Source organism: Capra hircus, chromosome 16 (genome assembly GCF_001704415.2).
Source record: "Capra hircus breed San Clemente chromosome 16, ASM170441v1, whole genome shotgun sequence".
Lineage (NCBI taxonomy): Eukaryota > Metazoa > Chordata > Mammalia > Artiodactyla > Bovidae > Capra > Capra hircus.
The window spans coordinates 53,677,007-53,699,750 of NC_030823.1; the positions used below are offsets into that span (position 1 = coordinate 53,677,007).

General features: G+C 38.6%; 1 protein-coding gene across 6 annotated transcripts in view; it reads left to right on the forward strand.

Annotated features, from left to right (window-relative positions):
- The window catches only part of KLHL20 (kelch like family member 20), a 66,918-nt gene extending 58,590 nt beyond the window's left edge, over positions 1-8,328 (forward strand). For 5 of the 6 annotated variants that reach the window (XM_013970398.2, XM_013970396.2, XM_013970394.2 and 2 more), the window contains 3 exons: positions 517-725; positions 4,473-4,579; positions 6,781-8,325. In XM_013970398.2, the coding sequence (XP_013825852.1) occupies positions 517-725; positions 4,473-4,579; positions 6,781-6,865 (401 nt within the window). In that variant the 3' untranslated portion in view covers positions 6,866-8,325. Of the gene's footprint in view, positions 1-516; positions 726-4,472; positions 4,580-6,780 lie in introns of all 6 variants that reach the window. The other variant, XM_005690887.3, reaches the window with a different exon arrangement.

The window sequence follows — 22,744 nt, forward strand, 5'->3', positions numbered from 1 at the left end:
CCTATAATTTATTAAGAAAATTATTTTTCCACTAGGAGAGTGCAACTCATAGCTCTTCATCAGGTCTTCTGCAGCCATAGTCTACTGGTGTATTTCCAAAGTATTTCGTTCTCCCTTCATTTCACAAGTTACTGGGAATTTATAGCATTTATATAATGCTATATAAATTAACATTATATAAATGCTAGAGAGAGAAACTTATTACTATAAACCATTTTATAGCTATCCTCTCATTTAAACATACAAAGAGATGCCACAAGTCACCTAGCTTAGAATAGGTACTTTGACACCAACACATGTCCTTTCCACCAGCCATACCTAAAAGAAATCAGTCCCTGATGAGAGTATAGTGGTATTGTCCAGAGGTAGATGAGTCTTTCTCAAAAGCAAAAATCAGACTGCTTATTTAAAAAAAAAACAACAACATGTTATCAAAAAGCAGAATAGCTATGAAGAAAACTAGAGGTGGGAGGAAATGATTAAACAGTCACTTACTGGTTTTTCTTTTCCCTGCAGTGGAGCGTTATAATCCTCAGGAAAACAGATGGCACACCATAGCCCCTATGGGGACCCGGAGGAAACACCTAGGCTGTGCAGTGTATCAGGATATGATCTATGCCGTAGGAGGCAGAGATGACACTACAGAGCTTAGCAGTGCTGAGAGATACAACCCCAGAACTAACCAGTGGTCTCCAGTGGTGGCTATGACATCCCGCCGTAGTGGAGTAAGTGCCTGGCTACTGGAAACTGAAAAGCAAGCACCAAAAGAGGGAGGGCTATGCAGAAGTCTGATCTGTAAAATATAATACAATGGGACACAGAGGGGATGCACTCTGTATGCAGAACAACCCCTATTACTTTTGTACTGGAAAAAAAAATGTTAATTTCTTTTGATTACTGTTATCACAAGAAGATACATAACATATCCAATCATATCTTTACCTAGAGAATTTCTTTTTATGATTTATTTTTATTGAATTATAGTTGATTTACATTGCTTATTTCTGCTGTATAACAAAGTGTATAGTTATATTCTTAATACTCTTTTCCATTGTGGTTTATCCCAGACTACTGAATATAGTATACCCTGTGCTATACAGTAGGACCTTGTAGTTTATCCACTCTATGTAATAATTTGCATCTTATGTTTTATCTTATAATCAGTTGCTTCTTTGAAAGGCATCTCCCTGTCTTATCTACTACGTTACCTAATTTTACTCATGTTCATTGATATCTATCAGATATATGGGTTCATCTATACCTAATGAAGCTAAATATTCCTACCTAGTGTTTCTAGGTGATATTCTAAGTAGTTGACATATCAATTAAATGTTTAGGCAGAAACACATCTGGCCCCACCACCATTCTACACAGACTGGTTTGAGTCTATCCCATCTATAGTATAGATGACCTGTGTCCTGGTCTACACCATGAACAATGACCTGTGACTACAAGAAACTTCCAGGGTGGAGTGTAGAAGTTATCCATTCTAGGAGATTTGACTCAGGGTGAAATTTAACCAATAAACCATGATCCCATCAGGAGCCCATCAATGCAGGATAACAGGTGGGATAACCCAGCTTTAGCTAACAATTTCACAATCTAAAGGTATAAAAGGGAGTGAATTCTGGTTTGCAGAGATCTGAGACCACCACCAGTGGGCATCAGCTAGTCAAAGCAGTCACATGCCCATGGCTCTTTATTAGTGTCAACAGCAGCTTCTTTGTCATGTTCCTATTGTTTTCACTGCTACATTGTGTTGATTATATATCCACTCATTTAGCCAATACTTATCATGCAAAGAGTTGACTCATTGGAGAAGACTGTGATGCTGGGAGGGATTGGGGGCAGGAAGAGAAGGGGACGACAGAGGATGAGATGGCTGGATGGCATTACTGACTCGATGGACGTGGGTCTGAGTGAACTCTGGGAGTTGGTGGTGGACAGGGAGGCCTGACGTGCTGCGATTCATGGGGTTGCAAAGAGTCGGACACGACTGAGCGACTGAACTGAACTGAACTATCCAGTGCTTCCCTGATGGCTCAGACGGTAAAGCGTCTGCCTACAATGCGGGGGGCCCGGGTTCTAATCCCTGGGTTGGGAAGATCTGGAGAAGGAAATGGCAACCCACTCCAGTATTCTTGCCTAGAAAATCCCGTGGACAGAGGAGCCTGGTAGATACTGAGCAACTTCACTTTTCTTTATCAAGTGCTTACTATGTGCTGGAAAACTTCAATTTTCATTCCATCCCAAAGAAGGGCAGTGCCAAAGAATGTTCAAACTACTGTACAATTAATTGCACTCATCTCTCACACTAGTAAAGTAATGCTCAGAATTCTCCGAGCTAGGTTTCAACAGTATGTGAACCGTGAACTTCCAGATGTTCAAGCTGGATTTAGAAAAGGCAGAGGAACCAGAGATCAAATAGCCAGGATCTGTTGGATCATAGAAAAAGCAAGAGAATTCCAGAAAAATATCTATTTCTGCTTCATTGACTGTGTGGATCACAACAAACTGTGGAAAGTTCTTCAAGAGATGAGAGAACCAGACCACCTTATCTGCCTCCTGTGAAACCTATATGAAGGTCAAGAAGAAATAGTTAGAACCAGGCATGAAACAACACACTGGTTCAAAACTTGGGAAAGGAATTTAACTTACATTCAGAGTTCATCATGCAAAATGCTGGGCTGGATGATGTACAAGCTGGAATCAAGATTTCCAGGAGAAAAATCAATAACCTGAATTATGCAGATGGCATCACCCTTATGGCAGAAAGCAAAGAGGAACTTAAGAGCTTCTTGAAGAAGGTGAAAGAGAAGAGTGAAAAAGCTGGCTTAAAACTCAACATTCAAAAAATGAAGATCATGGCATCCAGTCTCATCACTTCATGGCAGATAGATGGGGAAACAATGGAAACAGTGACAGACTTTATCTTCTTGGGCTCCAAAATCACTGCAGATGGTGACTGCAGCCATGAAATTAAAAGTTGCTTGCTCCTTGGAAGAAAAGCTATGACCAACCTAGACAGCATATTAAAAAGCAGAGACATTACTTTGCCAACAAAGGTCCATCTAGTCAAAGCTATGGTTTTTTCAGTAGACATGTATGGATGTGACAGTTAGACCATAAAGAAAGCGGAGCACTGGAGAATTGATCCTTTTGAACTATGGTGTTGGAGAAGACTCTTGAGAGTCCCTTGAACTGCAAGGAGATCAAACCAGTTAATCCTAAAGGAAATCAATCTGACTATTCATTGGAAGGACTGATGCTGAAACTGAAGCTCCAATACTTTGGCTACCTAATGTAAGAACTGAACCTGATGCTGGGAAAGATTGAAGACTGGAGGAGAAGGGGACGACAGAAGATGAGATGGTTGGATGGCATCACTGACTCGATGGACATGAGTTTGAGCAAGCTCTAGGAGTTGGTGATGGACAGGGAAGCCTGGCATACTGCAGTCCATGGGGTCACAAAGAGTCTGACACAGTTCAGCGACTGAACTGATGTTCTGGGAAAGCAAAAATGAGTATGACTTGATTTCTATCCTCAAAGAGTTCCCAATTTAGTAAAGGAAATTGAAGTGTTTATAGCTAACTAGGGTTTCCCTGGCGGCTCAGCGGTAAAGAATCTGTCTGCAGTGCAGGAGACATAGGTTTGATCCCTGGGTTGGGAAGATCCCCTGGGTAGGAAATGGCAACCCACTCCAGTATTCTTGGCTGGGAAATCCCAAGGAGAGAGGAGCCTGGAGGGCCACAGTCCATAACGTCACAAGAGTCAGACACAACTTACTGACTAAACAACACAGAAGACAAACCCTCTAATGTGCATTATAGGAGAACACGGGAGAGTATGCTTCACTTTTGGAACAGTGAAGAGACTTACCAGAGTAAGTTACATGTAAAGTACCATGAAAGAAGAGTAAGACTTTCTAGAGGAGGGAAAGAAAATATCAGGGAACAACACATGCAAAAGTATGGAGGCATTTTAAAAGTATGTTATTTTCTGGGACTAGCAACTAATCTGATATTGATGCAACATAGATTACATTAGAAAGTGAGGTTAAAAGGAAGAAAAGTATCGATTTCTGAAGGTCCTGACATAATAAGAACTTTAAACTTATCTTTTAAAAGAGAATTTTATTGACAACTTAGGTAGTGGCTCAGAACAGGCAAATACTAAAAGAACTGAGAGCAGTTTGGAGGTTCTTGCTCACTCCCAGTGAACATTTTACCTAACATTTTCAAGAAATAAATGTTTTCAACTCTGTGTAAATATTCTAGTTGGGTATATAGTTTTATAGTTCTCATAATTAAATAACTTTTGTGAATACTTTTTTCCTTCTGTGTTCAAGTAAACCAGAATGTAAGGCCATAAAGACTTATCTTTTATTAAAGAGATTTATCTAGAAACCAGTCTAAATTTCATAGTGATTCTCTAGTTTCTTCAGCAGCCACTATATTTTGGTCCCGTAGGTTGGCCTGGCAGTAGTGAATGGACAGCTTATGGCTGTAGGAGGTTTTGATGGCACAACGTACTTGAAGACCATTGAAGTTTTTGATCCTGATGCCAATACGTGGAGGTAACTTTTAAGCTATGTTCAAATCACCTCACTGCTGACCTGAAAATCATGGGCTTGAGATAATAGTCTATGACCATCAAAATCAGGATGGTCAGTACATTGAATTACCTCTGGCAATATGTTGAAAAGGACTCAAAGTTACCCATATTCGATGGCTTATTTTGACCTCATTGCTCTAAAGGGGCTGATATCATACAAAATCCCTCTCTTTGGTAACTGTCCAGTTTTAAAATTAGAGATAGCAAAGACAGAAAAATCAATCTACCTGCTAGCCACACCATGTTCAGCTCAGGAAACTAGGGCACTGAGAAATAAAATGACCTGCCTAAGCAAGTTAGTGAGCATTAGAATTAGAACCTGGACCTTTGTCTCCCAGTCTGTCATTGCAGTTTTTATGCCCAGGAAAAACAAATCGCAGTTACTTTTTAAAAAATATTTCATTTTAAAACTGATATTTTTCTTTGAGTTTTAAAAATACTTAAATATGTTATTATTCTATTTTAAAATCTGCAAATTTTAACAGTCACTTTTAGAGAAGAGGCTACATCTTAGGAGAGTTTAACTAAGCTAAACTGTATTTATAGGTCTGACTTGACTTTGCTTTTAAATAGTCAGTTGTCTTAACAAATCCTTCCCAACTATTTAAGTAGTTCTTACAAATTCACATCATCAGGTGACTCTTGAATTTATTTAAAATATTCAAAAATGTTTACAAATTTAGCAAAAGTCTCTTAAACCTTTCAACTTAAAATCTGAAGTCTAAATCTTTGCTCAGTTGTGCAGTTTTTCTTCATCACAAAGCTAATTGGATAGATGCTCTAATATTCCAAAGTCTCTTAAAACACTACAAGAACTTAAAAGGTCTAATATATAGTTAAGTCTCAAATTTAATATAAAACATTAGGAGTATGGGTTTGAGGTACTTTATACTAATATTCTTCTTACTAGCTATTATTCTTACTCGCTATACTAATATTCTTCATACTAGCTATTCTTCATACTAGCTTTTCTAAGAAAATAGTTTTACCTTTAAAGCATTTGCAGGTTTCTTTCTCAGTAAGTTGAACTTATTTGCCTAAACAAGTCTGTGTAACCATCTCAGCAGTTGAGGTTGCACATTAACGACAGATAACAGTCTGGACATGAGATCTGAGGCAGCAGAGGTTCTGAAAGACTTTTCTCATGGCCATGCAAGATAAGCTGACATCCTCTATAGTCACTATTCCAGAAGGGGCAGTCTTGAAAGCCCATTCCTGCTGCATTCTAAGTATTTCTAGTTGTGAACCTGTAACTGCCCACCCAGGTTTTTTCCATTAGTTTATAAGATTTAACTCATAGGTTTACTGGGTTCTTTCATCCCTGGGAAAACCACTTTGACAGATACCTGAATGACATTCTTTGGATTCTGCATCTCTCTCATGCTCCGCAAGGCTCAGTGGTCACAATACTAAAGTCAGACTTATACATTGTCGCACTCTTTGCTTCTACCTCCCATTTTCACAACCTCCTTCATGAAGTAAAGGTTTACTGAGTGTTCTAGACCCTAGGGATACAAAGGTGAACAAAACAGTAAGCATAATTTGGAAAGAGAGCCAAATTTCTTTCTCATTTTCTGACCATGATCCTATGAAGGACTTGTTTCTCAGCAACTATTACTAATATATGTTTGTAGTATTTGACCAAGTAATATTCATGAAATTCTTAAGGACCAACTGTGGAGGGATTATAAAGTTTTATTTATAATCATATCCAGTTTTCTTCCATAAAGCTTTGAGAAGACTTCTAAGAGTCCATACAGAACAAAAGGATAAAAATAACTAACCGAAGCTTAGGCAAAAGGAAAATGTAGATGGGGAAATATTATAGCTAGGGTAAAAATTAACCACAAAAATGTAGAATATGTGATTCTGCATAATTGTTATTAAGTCAGTCTAGATGTAGAGTTATAAAGTTATAAGGCAAAAAGTGTATATGGCACTTCTCTTAAAATAGTATTCTGTAGGTCAGAGAATTTAGTCAGTGTCTGAAATAATTCTGCTACTTTCCAGTGCTCAGTTCCAGGTCCTCATCTTTGGAAGAGATGTACAAAGCTAAAAATATTAGTTGTGGTAGACAAAGAAATGTGTTTTATTAACATTTATGTTATGGAAGAAACAATGCTTTTTTCTATTGGAAATCTGATTGTGTTTCTTTCTTTGCAGGTTGTACGGTGGGATGAATTACCGTCGGCTCGGGGGTGGTGTAGGAGTTATAAAAATGACACATTGTGAATCCCATATATGGTGAACACATAGAAGACGGTCATGTATATCTTCCTCTGTATTCTGGAGCGCTTTGACTTTGGAGCTTTGTACAGCTCTAGAAAACACTAAACAAATCTTATTCTTTGCCGGTGCCTCAACATGTGGAAATACAAATCCAGTGAAAGTACTTCACCTGCAAGATGCCACCTTTGCACAATAATTTTCGGTTGTGTGCAGAAAAATATTTATTTTCGGTTTTAATTTATCATGGGATTTTTGTTGTTGGGGGTGGTTTTTTGTTTCTGTTTTTGGATTTAGACTTCCTCCCATCAAAAGAAAAAAAAATACAAAAAAAAAAAAAAAGTAAAACCTTATTTTTAAGATACTAAGTTTGAAACCACCAATAAGGGAAGAGGGCTATATGTGATCTTGTTGTCAGTTCTAAGCACTCCATCCACAAGACTCCACTACTTACAGAGACGTACCAGTGACAAAGATAGGAATACAAAGTGTATTAGTTAGCCATCATTCTTGCAGTAAGCACCAGAAGACTTGAAATATCTAAAAAACAAAAGAAACATCTCATTTAACTAGGATAATTCAAAAGGAATATTAAATCAATAAAACCAGGACTCAGATGCCAAAGTTCTCATCAGTGGAAGCTCACATCTTGTTTCCTTCCATCTAAAACTTGTTTGCCACTATATTTAAAGTCTTTTTTTCAAATATTTTCATTGAGTTTCTGCTAGATCTAGAGCTCTGCTCAGTGCCTCTACAAAACAGTGTACAATTCTCTTATACTGTCTTGAGAATCCCCCAGTAGAATCATGTGCAACTCTGCAAGAGTTTTTGCTCAGAAACATTACTGACTGAAGCAACTTTACTTTCTATTTCTTATTGCTACTAAGGACCAGCAGGGAGAAATGTCCTCTCCCCAGCAGTGAATACTGTTATGCAATTTACATTTGATGCTCAGGCCTGCTGAAGCTGAGGCTTACCTGTAATCATAGCCTTCAAGGGGATGAATTCTTCAGTTCGTCTAATAGTACGCTAACGAGTGTAAAGTCATTTGAGGCATTTTATTAACAAAATCTTGGTTCTTTTATAAAAAGTATGTATCATTATCCTCATACTATAAAGCCACTGTTACTACTACTCTCAAATTGCACTTTCTGGTAAAAAGCTAACATTTTTAAGGAAAAAAAGATACATATTACAGTGGTTTAAGTTATTTTGTTATTGTGTTCATAGATCAGTTTTTTTCAATGTATTTTGCAGGAAAATCTTTGAATAAGACTTTAACCACAACCAAAAGGAATAATCTTTTTCTCCTTCCCCTCACTACAGAAATGTTTGGCAACATTTGTGTTTACATTTAAAGATCATTTGCACCTTTACAAGGAAAAATATAAGTATTTGGTAAATAATTGTTTACATGTATCATTTATGCTTTTTTCTAGCATGTATAACTTTTTAAAATAAAGGTAGTACTTACCATAAAAATTTCTGGTTAATGCTTTTTTAATGCCTGTATCTTTATTAGTTAATTTAGATTTTTCTTTTTCTATATCATTTATATTTTCTATATGTAAAGTTATAAGTACTTTCAACCTGAAGGAATAAAGGGATTGACAGGTAGAATTATTAATTTTTATTATATATTTTATCAATAACCTCACATATGCAGATGACACCACCCTTATGGCAGAAAGTGAAGAGGAACTAAAAAGCCTCTTGATGAAAGTGAAAGAGGAGAGTGAAAAAGTTGGCTTAAAGCTCAACATTCGGAAAACTAAGATCATGGCATCTGGTCCCATTACTTCATGGCAAATAGATGGGAAACCACTGCTGGACCTGAAACATGGTCTGGAATTAAATATGCTAATAGACCTAAAATTAATCCTAGTATGCAACATTGAAAAAGTATAAAAACTTTTATGAGATCCTTATGGTACTGCATCATTAATAGTCTTCAAGACAAAAATCACATTTCCTAAGACTCTATTTCATATATTTGAAGGAAAGAAGAGGAATGATAACAGGAACAAAATTCTAAGAATTAGACTCTCCATAAGCAGGGAAGTCCCCAGGAAGAGCAATTCACATGGCAGTGATTCATGAGTAGAAACCTATGAGTAAACACCCAGAGTGTTTGTTGGAGCCTAAAGGGTATTTTCTTCCTGAAGGTGCTAGAGTTTTATTAAGTGAAATGTACTTATTCTACAAAAGACATTGGTATAAAATAGAATATTATTTGCATAATGATTTCCATCACTTCATGGCAAATAGATGGGGAAACAGTGGAAACAGTGGCCCACTTTATTTTGGGGGGCTCCAAAATCACTGCAGATGGTGACTGCAGACATGAAATTAAAAGACGCTTACTCCTTGGAAAGAAAGTCGTGACCAACCTAGATAGCATATTAAAAAGCAGAGACATTACTTTGACAACAAAGGTCCGTCTAGTCAAGGCTATGGTTTTTCCAGTAGTCATGTATGGATGTGAGAGTTGGACTATAAAGAAAGCTGAGCACAGAAGAATTGATGCTTTTGAACTGTGGTGTTGAACTTGAGAGTCCCTTGGACTGCAAGGAGATCCAACCAGTCTATCCTAAAGGAGATCAGTTCTGGGTGTTCACTGGATGGACTGATGTTGAGGCTGAAACTCTAATATTTTGGCCACCTGATGCAAAGAGCTGACTCATTTGAAAAGACCCTGATGCTGGGAAAGATTGAGGGCAGGAGGAGGAGGGGACGACAGAGGATGAGATGATTGGATGGCCATCTCAATGGACATGGGTTTGGAAGACTCCGGCAGTTGGTGATAGACAGGGTGGCCTGGCGTACTGCGGTCACAGAGTCGGACATGACTGAGCGACTGAACCAAACTGAACTTCACAACTCTAAGAGTAAACTTGGAATTGAGTTGGGTTGGTGGTTATCTTCATTTTATAAGTAAAATGACATGGTAGAAGCTGAACCTCAAATGTACATTCCCTGATTCCAAATCCATTCTTCTTTATACTATTCTCCACATTTCTGATATCTGATGTCACTATTCCCCAGTTTTGTTCTCCAATATCTTACCTGCAAATATCTACACTGCAGAGACTAGTTCTTGACAACTGTGAAGTAGAAAAGGTCCTTCCTGAACAATATCTGAGTGAAAGTAATGAAAAAGCATTTTGAATTTTATATTAATTTATGAAACATAGAAGGGATGGGATAAGGAAAGAAATACAGGAGAGAAGAGAAGATGGAAGAAGCAAAAATAGCCTGCTGCTGCTAAGTCGCTTCAGTCGTGTCTGACTCTGTGCAACCCCATAGACGGCAGCCCACCAGGCTCCTCTATCCCTGGGATTCTCCAGGCAAGAATGCTGGAGTGGGTTGCCATTTCCTTCTCCAATCCATGCATGTATGCTAAGTCATTTCAGTCATGTCCGACTCTATGCGACCCCACAGACGGCAGCCCACCACGCTCCTCCTTCCCTGGGATTCTCCAGGCAAGAATACTGGAGTGGGTTGCCATTTTAGTAAGTCCAAATATCACTGGCTCATTGTCTTAAGTAGTTTATGACTTTGGCTCTGTAAATTGCTCTGAAGTCTCTGTACTGGGAGTGATTCATAAGAATCATTCCTAGAAATAACAAAACTTCAACTTTAGTTGTCTCAAGGGTCCTCAACAACAGTAGTAATCTTTAAGTTATTTTGTCACTTTGGGTTAGGAACTTATAAATGTAGAAGATGGATGGTATTTAAAAAATGAAACTGTTAGTTGTTCAGTCATGCCCAACTCTTGGTGAACCCATGGACTGCAGCCCACCAGACTCCTCTCTGTCCATGGGATTCTCAAGGCAAGAATACTGGAGAGGGTTGCCTTTTCCTTCTCCAGGGGATCAGCCTGACCCAGGGATCGAAGGGTCTCCTGCATTTTAGGTGGATTCTTTACCATTTGAGTATTATAACAACATCAAATATTCAGTGTACCAATAACTGTCAGTAACCTATTAATATCCTAGAAAGTTAGAATATTTGCTAAAGTTAAAATATTTCCAAACTCCTAGGAAAAGAGGACAGATACCTCTGGTGTGAATTTAGATCAATGTGCATTTGGACTCCTACTGAAGAGGTACAGACCTTGCCTTCAAAAAGCTTGGCTTCACACTTTTGAGTTTCATCAGTGGTTCTCAAAGTGAACCCTGAAGTCCTCAGGATTCTTTCAGAATATCCATGTCAAAGCTTTTTCTTTAGTAATTCTAGGAAGTTTTTTACTTTTTTTCTTCCTGTGATGACATTTGCACTGACACAGAAACAATGGTAGATAAAACTGCTGAGATATTAGCATAATTCAAAGGCTACTACTAATTATTCACCACCATTCACTTAGAGCTCAAAAGACAGAAAGTCAATTTCATCTAAGAAATTTCAACCTTTGGATATATGAAATATTTCTGCTAATACCAAAACACAGTGATTGTCACAAGAAAAATCTTGTGCGACTGTCTTGAGTTACAAGCTTAACAAGCCGCTTCTTTTTGAAAGGATGACAAGGTTATTCAGATGTGAGTGTTGGTAGACATTTTCTGGAAAATGAACAAAGTGAGGCTGTTACTTCAAGAAAAACAACTGACAGCATTTATCATCAATAGTAAAATTCAAGTTTTCAAGAGAAATTTTGGGGACAGTTGTATGGACCCACTGTGGTGGTTAATTTTGTGTCAAATTTGACTTGGATAAGGGATGCCCAGAGAGCTGGAAAAACATTTTTTCTTGTTGTCTGTGAAGATGTTGCTAGATTAGCATTTGATTCAGTTAACTGAGTAGACTTCCACACTCACCAAGGTGGGTGGGTATCATGCAATCCATATCAGGCCATACTGAACAAAAGAGCAAAAGAGGGCAGAATTCTCTCTTGCTTGAGCTGGGATGTCCATCATTTCCTGCCCTTGAACATCAGAGCTACTAGTTCTCAGGCCCTTGGACTTGGACTCCTTACACTGCTGGCTTTTCTTGGTTCTTCAGCTTGCAGAGGCAGACTTTGGGACTGCTTAGCCTCCAGGACTGCATGCACCAGTACCCATAATAAATCTATAGATACAGATAGATGACAGATGGAGAGACAGATATCAATCCTGGCGGTCCTATTTCTCTGGAGAACCCTGAATGATACAATTACGATAAGCCCGGATTCAACAAAACTCAACAGTATAATGCTATAGTCTTTACTACTGAAAAATATCTACATGTAATTGAAAGTGTGAAAGTGTTAAGTCTCTCAGTTGTGTCCAACTCAGGTTCAACAAATCCATGAATGTCCATGTACCCACCAGTTTCAAAAATTAATACTTGGCTGATCTTGTTTTACCTATTCCCTCCCACTCTCACTTTTCCCACCACCACTCAGTTCAGTTCAGTTGCTCAGTTGTGTCCGACTCTTTGTGACCCCATGAATCTCAGCACGCCAGGCCTCCCTGTCCATCACCAACTCCCAGAGTTCACTCAGACTCATGTCCATTGAGTTGGTGATGCCATCCAGCCATCTCATCCTCTGTCGTCCCCTTCTCCTCCTGCCCCCAATCCCTCCCAGCATCAGAGTCTTTTCCAATGAGTCAACTCTTCTCATGAGGTGGCCAAAGTACTGGAGTTTCAGCTTTAGCATCATTCCTTCCAAAGAAATCCCAGGACTGATCTCCTTTAGAATGGACTGGTTGGCTGTCCTTGCAGTCCAATGGACTCTCAAGAGTCTTCTCCAACACCACAGTTCAAAAGCATCAATTCTTCGGCACTCAGCTTTCTTCACAGTCCAACTCTCGCATCCATACGTGACTGCTGGAAAAACCATAGCCTTGACTAGATGGACCTTTGTTGGCAAAGTAATGTCTCTGCTTTTGAATATGCTATCTAGGTAGGTCATAACTTTTCTTCCAAGGAGTAATCATCTTTTAATTTCATGGCTGCAGTCACCATCTGCAGTGATTTTGGAGCCCAAAAAAATAAAAGTCTGACACTGTTTCCACTGTTTCCCCATCTATTTGCCATGAAGTGATGGGACCAGATGCCATGATCTTCGTTTTCTGAATGTTGAGCCTTAAGCCAACATTTTCACTCTCCTCTTTCACTCTCATCAAGAGGCTTTTTAGTTCCTCTTCACTTTCTGCCAAAAGGGTAGTGTCATCTGCATATCTGACGTTATTGATATTTCTCCCGGCAATCTTGATTCCAGCTTGTGCTTCATCCAGCCCAGCGTTTCTCATGATGTACTCTGCATAGAAGTTGAATAAGCAGGGTGACAATAAAAAGCCTTGACATACTCCTTTTCCTATTTGGAACGAGTCTGTTGTTCCATGTCCAGTTCTAACTGCTGCTTCCTGACCTGCATATAGGTTTCTCAAGAGGCAGATCATGTGGTCTGGTATTCCCATCTCTTGAAGAATTTTCCACAGTTTATTGTGATCCACACAGTCAAAGGCTTTGGCATAGTCAATAAAGCAGAAATAGATGTTTTTCTGGAACTCTTTTGCTTTCTTGATCATCCAGCAGATGTTGGCAATTTGATCTCTGGTTCCTCTGCCTTTTCTAAAACCAGCTTGAACATCTGGAAGTTCACGGTTCATGTATTGCTGAAGCCTGTCTTGGAACATTTTGAGCATTACTTTACTAGCATGTAAGATGAATACAATTGTGCGGTGGTTTGAGCATTCTTTGGCATTGCCTTTCTTTGGGATTGGAATGAAAACTGACCTTTTCCAGTCCTGTGGTCACTGCTGAGTTTTCCAAATGTGCTGACATATTGAGTGCAGCACTTTCACAGCATCATCTTTCAGGATTTGAAATAGCTCAACTGGAATTCCATCACCTCCACTAGCTTTGTTCATAGTGGTGCTTCCTAAGGCCCACTTGACTTCACATTCCAGGATGTCTGGCTCTAGGTGAGTGATCACACCATCGTGATTATCTAGGTCATGAAGCTCTTCTTTGTACAGTTCTTCTGTGTATTTTTGCCATCTCTTCTTAATATCTTCTGCTTCAGTTAGGTCCATACCATTTCTGTCCTTTATCGTGCCCATCTTTGCATGAAATGTTCCCTTGGTATCTCTAATTTTCTTGAAGAGATCTCTAGTCTTTCCCATTCTGTTGTTTTCCTCTATTTCTTTGCATTGATGGCTGAGGAAGGCTCTCTTATCTCTCCTTGCTATTCTTTGGAACTCTGCATTCAGACGCTTATATCCTTCCTTTTCTCCTTTGCTTTTTGCTTCTCTTCTTTTCATAGCTATTTGTAAGGCCTCCCCAGACAACCATTTTGCTTTTTTGCATTTCTTTTCCATGGGGATGGTCTTGATACCTGTCTCCTGTACAATGTCACGAACTTCAGTCCACAGTTCATCAGGCACTCTGTTTATCAGATCTAGTCCCTTAAATCTATTTCTCACTTCCACTAGGACACACTAGGACCACTGCATTGTCTAACTCAATGAAACTAAGCCATGCCCATGGGGCCACCCAAGACAGGCAGGTTATGGTGGAAAGGTCTGACAGAATGTGGTCAACTGGAGAAGTGGCAAACCACTTCAGTATTCTTGCCTCGAGAACCCCATGAACAGTATGAAAAGGTAAAATGATAGGATACTGAAAGAGGAACTTCCTATGTCTGTAGGTGCCCAATATGCTACTGGAGATCAGTGGAGAAATAACTCCAGAAAGAATGAAGGGATGGAGCCAAAGCAAAAACAATACCCATTGTTGATGTGACTGGTGATAGAAGCAAGGTCCGATGCTGTAAAGAGCAATATTGCATAGGAACCTGGAATGTTCGGTCCATGAATCAAGGCAAATTGGAAGTGGTCAAACAGGAGATGGCAAGGGTAAACATCAACATTCTAGGCATCAGCAAACTAAAATGGACTAGAATGGGTGATATAACTCAGATGACCATTATATCTACTACTGTGGGCAGGAATTCCTTAGAAGAAATGGAGTAGCCATTATGGTCAACAAGAGTCTGAAATGCAGTACTTGGATGCAGTCTCAAAAACAACAGAATGATCTCTGTTCGTTTCCAAGAGAAACCATTCAGTATGACAATAATCCAAGTCTTGCCCCAACCAGTAACGCTGAAGAAGCTGAAGTTGAACAGTTCTATGAAGACCTATAAGACCTTCTAGAACTAACACCCCCAAAAGATGTCCTTTTCATTATAGGGGACTGGAATGCAAAAGTAGGAAGTCAAGAAACACCTGGAGTAACAGGCAAATTTGGCCTTGGAATACGGAAGAAGCAGGGCAAAGGGTAACAGAATTTTGCTAAGAGAATGCACTGGTCATAGCAAACACCCTCTTCCAACAACACAAGAGAAGACTCTACACATGGACATCACCAGATGGTCAACACCAACATCAGATTGATTATATTCTTTGCAGCCAAAGATGGAGAAGCTCTATACAGTCAGCAAAAACAAGACCAGGAGCTGACTGTGGCTCAGATCATAAGTTCCTTATTGCCAAATTCAGACTGAAATTGAAGAAAGTAGGGAAAACCACTAGACCATTCAGGTATGACCTAAATCAAACCCCACCACCACTGGAGAATTTTAAAGCAAATTCCAGGCATCATATTATTTCCCTCATACTTGAATATTTAGCAGGTAAGGTCTACTTACAATAATACTATCACATCTGATAAAATTAACAATTCCTTAACATCCCTAATACCCAGTCCATATTAAAATTTCCCTAATTACCATTTTATTTATGTCTACAGTTATACCTTGGAGTTTTCTTCTTTCCTGTCCTTCCATTTACTCATCTGGTTAAATTGCTCTTTTGTTTCTTTGCTTAATCATTTTTGGAAATTCTTCTTTAGCCTCTGTAGTCTCTATTCTATGTATATGTGTGTATCCCCCATTGTCAAAGTAGTAGTCAAACCTGTATTTCTCTATAAAAATATCTAAATATTTATAAATACTTCATAAGCTTTCTATTGCATCAATCAGGACATATGTAATATCTAAATAGCCCACTATGTCCCTTGTATCATTGCTGTCACCCACTTATATATAGACCTCCACAAATAAATGTTTATATGTATATATGCATATATATAACACATTTATATTACATATATTACATAGACACATAATCAAATATATTGTTACATTATTATTTTGAATACACTGTCATATCAATTCAGAAATAAGAAAAATAAACTATTTTGCCTTCACTTATTCTTTCTTTGATGCTCTTTCTTACTTTACACAGATCCAAGTTTTTATCTATATTATTTTCCTTCTCTCTGAAGAACTTCTTTTAACATTTCTTACAAGGAAGTTCTGCTGATGACAAATTTCAACTTTTATTTGTCCAGAAAAATATTTGCATCTCCTTCACTTTTGAAGATAATTTCACAGAATTCTAGGTTGGTGGTTTTTTTCTTTAAACATTCCAGTCTTCTTGTTTGCATGGTTTATGAGAAGTCAGATATAATTCTTATCTTTGTTCCTCTATGGGAAAGGTGTTTTCTTCCCTTTAGCTTCTTTCAGGATTTTATCTTTGATTTTTCTGTAGTTTGAATATTATATGCCTCAATACAGTTGTGCTGTTTTTTGTTTGTTTTTTAATCCTGTTTGGTGTCCTCTAGGCTTCCTCTATCTGTGGTTTGGTGTCTGGCATTAATTTGAGGAAATCCTCAGTCATTATTGTTTCCCATATTTCTTCTTTCTCTCTCCTGGTATTCTCATTGTATGTTAACAGTTGACCCTTTAACAACAACACAGGGGGTTAGGGACACCAACCCTCTGCACAGTTGAAAACTGGCCAGCTCATAGTTGGCTCTCCATAGACACAATTCCTCCATATCCATGGTTCCTCTGTATTTGCCGTTCCACATCTGCAGATTCAACCAACCTTGTATCATGTAGTACTACAATATTTACTACTGAAAAAAATCTGTGCATAAGTGAACCACTGTAGTTCACACCCATGCTGTTCAGTCAACTGCATGTTAGACCTTTAACAATTGTCCCACGGACCTTGAATGTTGGTTGGTTTTTTCAATCTTTGTTCTCTTTGCTTTTCAAGGATTCTACTGATATATTCCTTAGCTCAGAGATTCTTTCCTCAGCTGTGTCATCTACTAATAAGCTCACCAAAGGCATTCTTCATTTCTGCTACAATCTTTTCTATCTTTAGCATTGCTTCTTGGTTCTTAGGATTTCCATTTCTCTGCTTACACTGCCCATCTGTTCTTGCATGGAAATACTTTATGCACTGGATCCCTTAACATATTAATCATGGTTGTGTTAAACTCTGTCTGATAATCCTAACGTCTACCATGTCTGTTCCTTCAAATTGCTGTGTTTGTTTTTTATGTTTTTCATTTTTGCCTTTTGGCATGCCTGGTAATTCTTTTCTTGACAGCCAGACATGATGAACCAGGTAAATGAAACGGCTATTAATATGAAAAGGCTTTTAGTAATGTGGTAGTGAGGTACTGAGAGAAGGGAAGTGCTCTACAGTCCTGTGATTAGATCTCAGCCTTGTAGCGAGCCTATGCTTATGGACTGTGAACGTCACACAAGTTTCTCAGTTTTTTCTGCCCCCTGAGGTGGGAGAAGATGGCTAGAGTGGGCCCGTGTTAGATATTTCCCTTTCCCCAGGTCAGTTGGGCTCTGCATAACTATCTCCCCTGAGGGCACACTTTGTTAAGAAAAAATAAGCACTCTGATATATTTCAAAATGTTCTTTTTCCCTCCCCTCTACCAGAAACATAAGAGAATTTTTCTCTGATATTTACTGTGGAAACCTGGTTGAGCTCCTGGAGGTAAATCTCACAATACTGTGAGGGTTCCCCTCTGACCAAGTCCCCCTGGAGTTTTTCTGAGGTTTACCCACACTGAGGCTCCAGCAATTCCATTATAATTCAGGTTTTCTGACCCAGGCACTGGTTCCACACTGGTTTCTGCTCATGAGTTGCTGCTCCTGCATTGCTGCTCCTGCAAGCCATGACTCCCTGTATTGGCCTGTGTGTCTCCCCAAACTTGGGGCAGCTGTTTGTTCTGCCCTCCTACTTCTAACAGATCCAAGAATAGTTCATTTTTCCATCTGTTGATCTAATGACTTGTTAGGACAGAGTGGCAACTTTCAGAAATGGAAGCAACCTAGATGCCCATCAGCAGACGAATGGATAAGAAAGCTATGGTACATATACACAATGGAGTGTTACTCAGCCATTAAAAAGAATACATTTGAATCCATTCTAACGAGATGGATGAAACTGGAGCCAATTATACAGAGTGAAGTATGCCAGAAAGAAAAACACCAATACAGTATACTAACGCATATATATTGAATTTAAAAAGATGGTAACGATAACCCTGTATGCGAGACAGCAAAAGAGACACAGATGTATAGAACAGTCTTTCGGACTCTGTGGGAGAGGGAGAGGGAGAGGGTGGGATGATTTGGGAGAATGGCATTGAAACATGTATAATATCATATAAGAAACAAATCACCAGTCCAGGTTTGATACAGGGTACAGGATGCTTGGGGCTGGTACACTGGGATGACCCAGAGGGATGGTACGGGGAGGGAGGTGGGAGGGGGGTTCAGGATGGGGAACACGTGTACAGCTGTGGCAGATTCATGTTGATGTATGGCAAAACCAATACAATATTGTAATTAGCCTCCAATTAAAATAAATAAATTTAAATTTAAAAAAATAAGTCATGAATCATCTCAATAGATGCAGAAAAATAATCTGACAAGATCCAACATCCATTCATAACTTAAAAAAAAAAAACAAGAAAACTTCAGGAGGAATTCCCTGGTGGTACAGTGGCTAAGACTCCAAGTTTTCATTGCTGAAGGAACAGATTCAATCCCTCATTAGGGAACTAAGATCCCACAAGCCATGCAGCAAGGCCAAGGAAGAAAAAGAAAAAAAAAAAACATAAACAAAGTAGGAATAGAAAAGGACTTCTTTAACCTGATAAAGGGGATCTATGAAAAACCGAGGAAGCAACCTAGACGTCCACCTACAGATGAACAGATAAAGAAGACGTGGTACATGTATCAGTGGACTATTACTCAATCATAAAAAATAATAAAATTTGAGTCAGTTTTAGTGAGGTGGATGAACCTACAGCCTGTTATATAGAATGAAGTCAGAAAGAGGAAAACAAGTATCATACATTAGTGCATATATATGGAATCTAGAAAAATGGTATTGATGAACTTATTTACAGGGGACAAATGGAGATGCAGATGTAGAGAATGGACTTGCAGACACAGTGGGAGGAGAGAGTGGGATGAATGGAGAAAGTAGTATCAACATATATACACTATCATGTGTAAAACAGATAGATGAGAAGTTCCCATATAACACAAGGAGCCCAACCTGGTACTCTCTTACGACCTAGAGGGGTAAGAATAGGGTGAGAGGAGGGAGGTTCAAGAGGGAGGGTATATATGTATAATTATGGCTGATTTGCATTGTTGTATGGCAGAAAATAACACAACATTGTAAAGCAATTTTCCTCCAATTTAAAAACATGTATTAAAAAAAGATGCAATGTCCACTGGTCAAATACAGCTATTCACTTAAATTTTAAAAAGAGAGAAACCTACAGCTAACATCATATGTAATGGTGAAATATGCTTTCTCACTAAGATCAGGTACAAGATAAGACTGTGGGCTTCCCTGGCAGTAACTGGATAAGAATCCACTTGCCAATGCAGGTGACACAGGTTCAGGTCTGTAGAGCAGCTAAGCCCATGCAACACAAGAGCCCGCACTCTAGAGCCCTTAAGGTGTAACTACTAAAACCTGCAGCCTAGAGCCTGTGCTCTGCAACGAGAGACACCACTGCGATGAGAAGCGTGCACACCACAACTGGAACGTAGCCCCTGCTCTCCACAACTAGACAAAGCCCACGCACAGCAACGGAGATCCAGTGTAGCCAAAAATAAATAAATAAAAATAAATTTTTAAAAAGATAAGACCATACATTCTCATTCCTTCTATTTGCCATTGAACTGGAAATTCTATCCACAGCAATGTGGCAAGAAAAAGAACTAAAAGGCATCCAGATTGAATTAAGAAGTAAAACTGTCATTATTCACAAAAGACATACTCATATATAGAAAATCTGAGGAAATTCACCTAAAAAACTACTAGAATAAACAAGTTCAGCAAGATCACAGGATACAAGAACAAGACACTAAATCAACTACATTTCTACACATTAGCAACAAACAATTCAAAGTTGAAATTAAGAAAACAATTCCATTCTCAATAGCACAAAGAAACAATTTCAAAATAAATTTAACAAAAAAGTGCAATACTTGGACACTGAAAATGATAAAACACTGTAGAATAAAATCTTGAAAGGTTTAAATATATGGAAAGGTAGCCCATGTTCATAGATTAGAAAACTTAGTACCATTATGATGGCAATGCTCTCCAATTTAATCTACAGATTCAAAGCTATTAATATCAAAATCCCAGCTTTTTTACAATGACTGACCAGCTGATCCTAAAATTCTTATGACAACATAAAACAACAAGAACCAAAACAATCTTGGAAAAAGGACAAAGCTAAAAGACTCACCTTCTTGATTTCAATAGACTACAAAGCTACAGTAATCAAGACAGTGTGGTACTGGCATAGGGATTATTTACATCAATGAATTAACTTTGAAAGTCCAGAAATAAACCCAAACGTTTACGGTCAATTGATTTTTAAGAAAGGTAACAGACAATTCAATAGGAAAACAATAGTCTTTTCAGTAAATGGTACTGGAACAAATGAATATTCATATGCAAAATGATTAATTTGAAATGCTTACCTCACACCATACATAAAAACTCAAAATGTATTATAGATCTAAATTTAAGAGCCAAAGTTATAAAATTCTTATAAGAAAACATAAGAATAAATCTTTGGGACCTTGAACTAAGTAATGATTTCTTAGATACCACACCTAAAGCACAAAATACAAAAGGAAAATAAATTGACAAACTGAGATTCATCAAAATTTAAAACTTCTCCACTTCAAAAATAAATGAGTCCTGTTATTTCCAATTCAAATTTAACACTATAGAGTTTCTACTTGTAATTGTGTTACACACTTGTACACTGAAAATCTTGGTTTCTAACACTGTTATAATTTCATATATTTTATTATGAATAGTGATATAATAACAATGTTGTTGTTGTTTAATTGCTAAGTTATGTCCAACTGTGTGACCCCATGGATTGTAGCCTGCCAGGCTCTTCTGTCCATGGGATTTTCTGGTCAGGGATACTGGAGAGGGTTGCCATTCATTCTCCAGGAGATCTTCCCAACCCAGGGATTGAACACGTCACCTGCATTGCAGGGGGATTCTTTACTGAGCCACCTGTGAATATTGGTATAACAATACTGATATTACTAATAAAAAGGTAACTGAATGCAATTTAAAATTCCTTTGCTAGGAATCTTTTCCTAGGATATAGCCCACTCACAATGTATAGTCAAAATATAAGGGTTTAGAGATACTGAAAATAATTTTTTGTATGTTTATGGCCTAAACATCATATAGTTAGGTTCATTTTCAAATTTTAAAGATTCTTTTTCATTTTGATCTAATTTTGTTTTGTAATTATATAAAACACTTCAGTCAGTTCAGTCGCTCAGTCATGTCTGGCTATTTGCGATCCCATGAATCGCAGCACGCCAGGTCTACCTGTCCATCATCAACTCCCGGAGTTCACTCAGACTCACGTCCCTCGAGTCAGTGATGCCATACAACCATTTCATCCTCTGTCGTCCCCTTCTCCTCCTGCCCTCAATTCCTCCCAGCATCAGAGTCTTTTCCAGTGAGTCAACACTTCGCATGAGGTAGCCAAAGTACTGGAGTTTCAGCTTTAGCATCATTCCTTCCAAAGAAATCCCAGGACTGATCTCCTTCAGAATGGAGTGGTTGGATCTCCCTGCAGTCCAAGGGACTCTTAAGAGTCTTCTCCAACACCACAGTTCAAAAGCATCAATTCTTTGGCGCTCAGCTTTCTTTACAGTCCAATTCTCACATCCATACATGACCACTGGAAAAACGATAGCCTTGACTAGAGGACTTTTGTTGGCAAAGTGCTATCTCTGCTTTTCAATATGCTATCTGTCACAACTTTTCTTCCAAGGAGTAAGCGTCTTTTAATTTCATGGCTGCAATCACCATCTGCAGTGATAAAACACTTAGATGGTTCCAAACTACAAACAAGGAATATTCAGAAAACTTCTAAATTTATTCCTGTCCCCTCTCTACCCAGTTGATTCCCCTCATTCCACTAGCAATCACTTTTACAATTTTTTGGTTTATCCTTCCATTGTTTCTGAAAATGGAAGGAAATACACACACACTCATATTCCCCACCCCATTCCTTCCATAAAAGCATACGATACACTCTGTCCTCATCTTGTTCTTTCACGTAACTATATCCTAGAGATAACTCCAGTATTCTTGCCTGGAAAATCTCATGGACGGAGGAGCCTGGCAGGCTGCAGTCCATGGGGTGGCTAAGAGTCGGACACGACTAAGCGACTTCACTTTCTTTTTTATTTTTATTTTTATTTTACTTTACAATACTGCATTGGTTTTGCCATACATTGACATGAATCCACCACGGGTGTACATGCGTTCCCAAACATGAACCCCCCTCCCACCTCCCTCCCCATAACATCTCTCTGGGTCATCACCGTGCACCAGCCTCAAGCATGCTGTATCCTGGGTCGGACATAGACTGGCGATTCAACTCGTACATGATAGTATACATGTTTCAATGCCATTCTCCCAAATTATACCACCCTCTCCCTCTCCCTCTGAGTCCAAAAGTCCGTTATACACATCTGTGTCTTTTTTGCTGTCTTGCATACAGGGTCATCATTGCCAT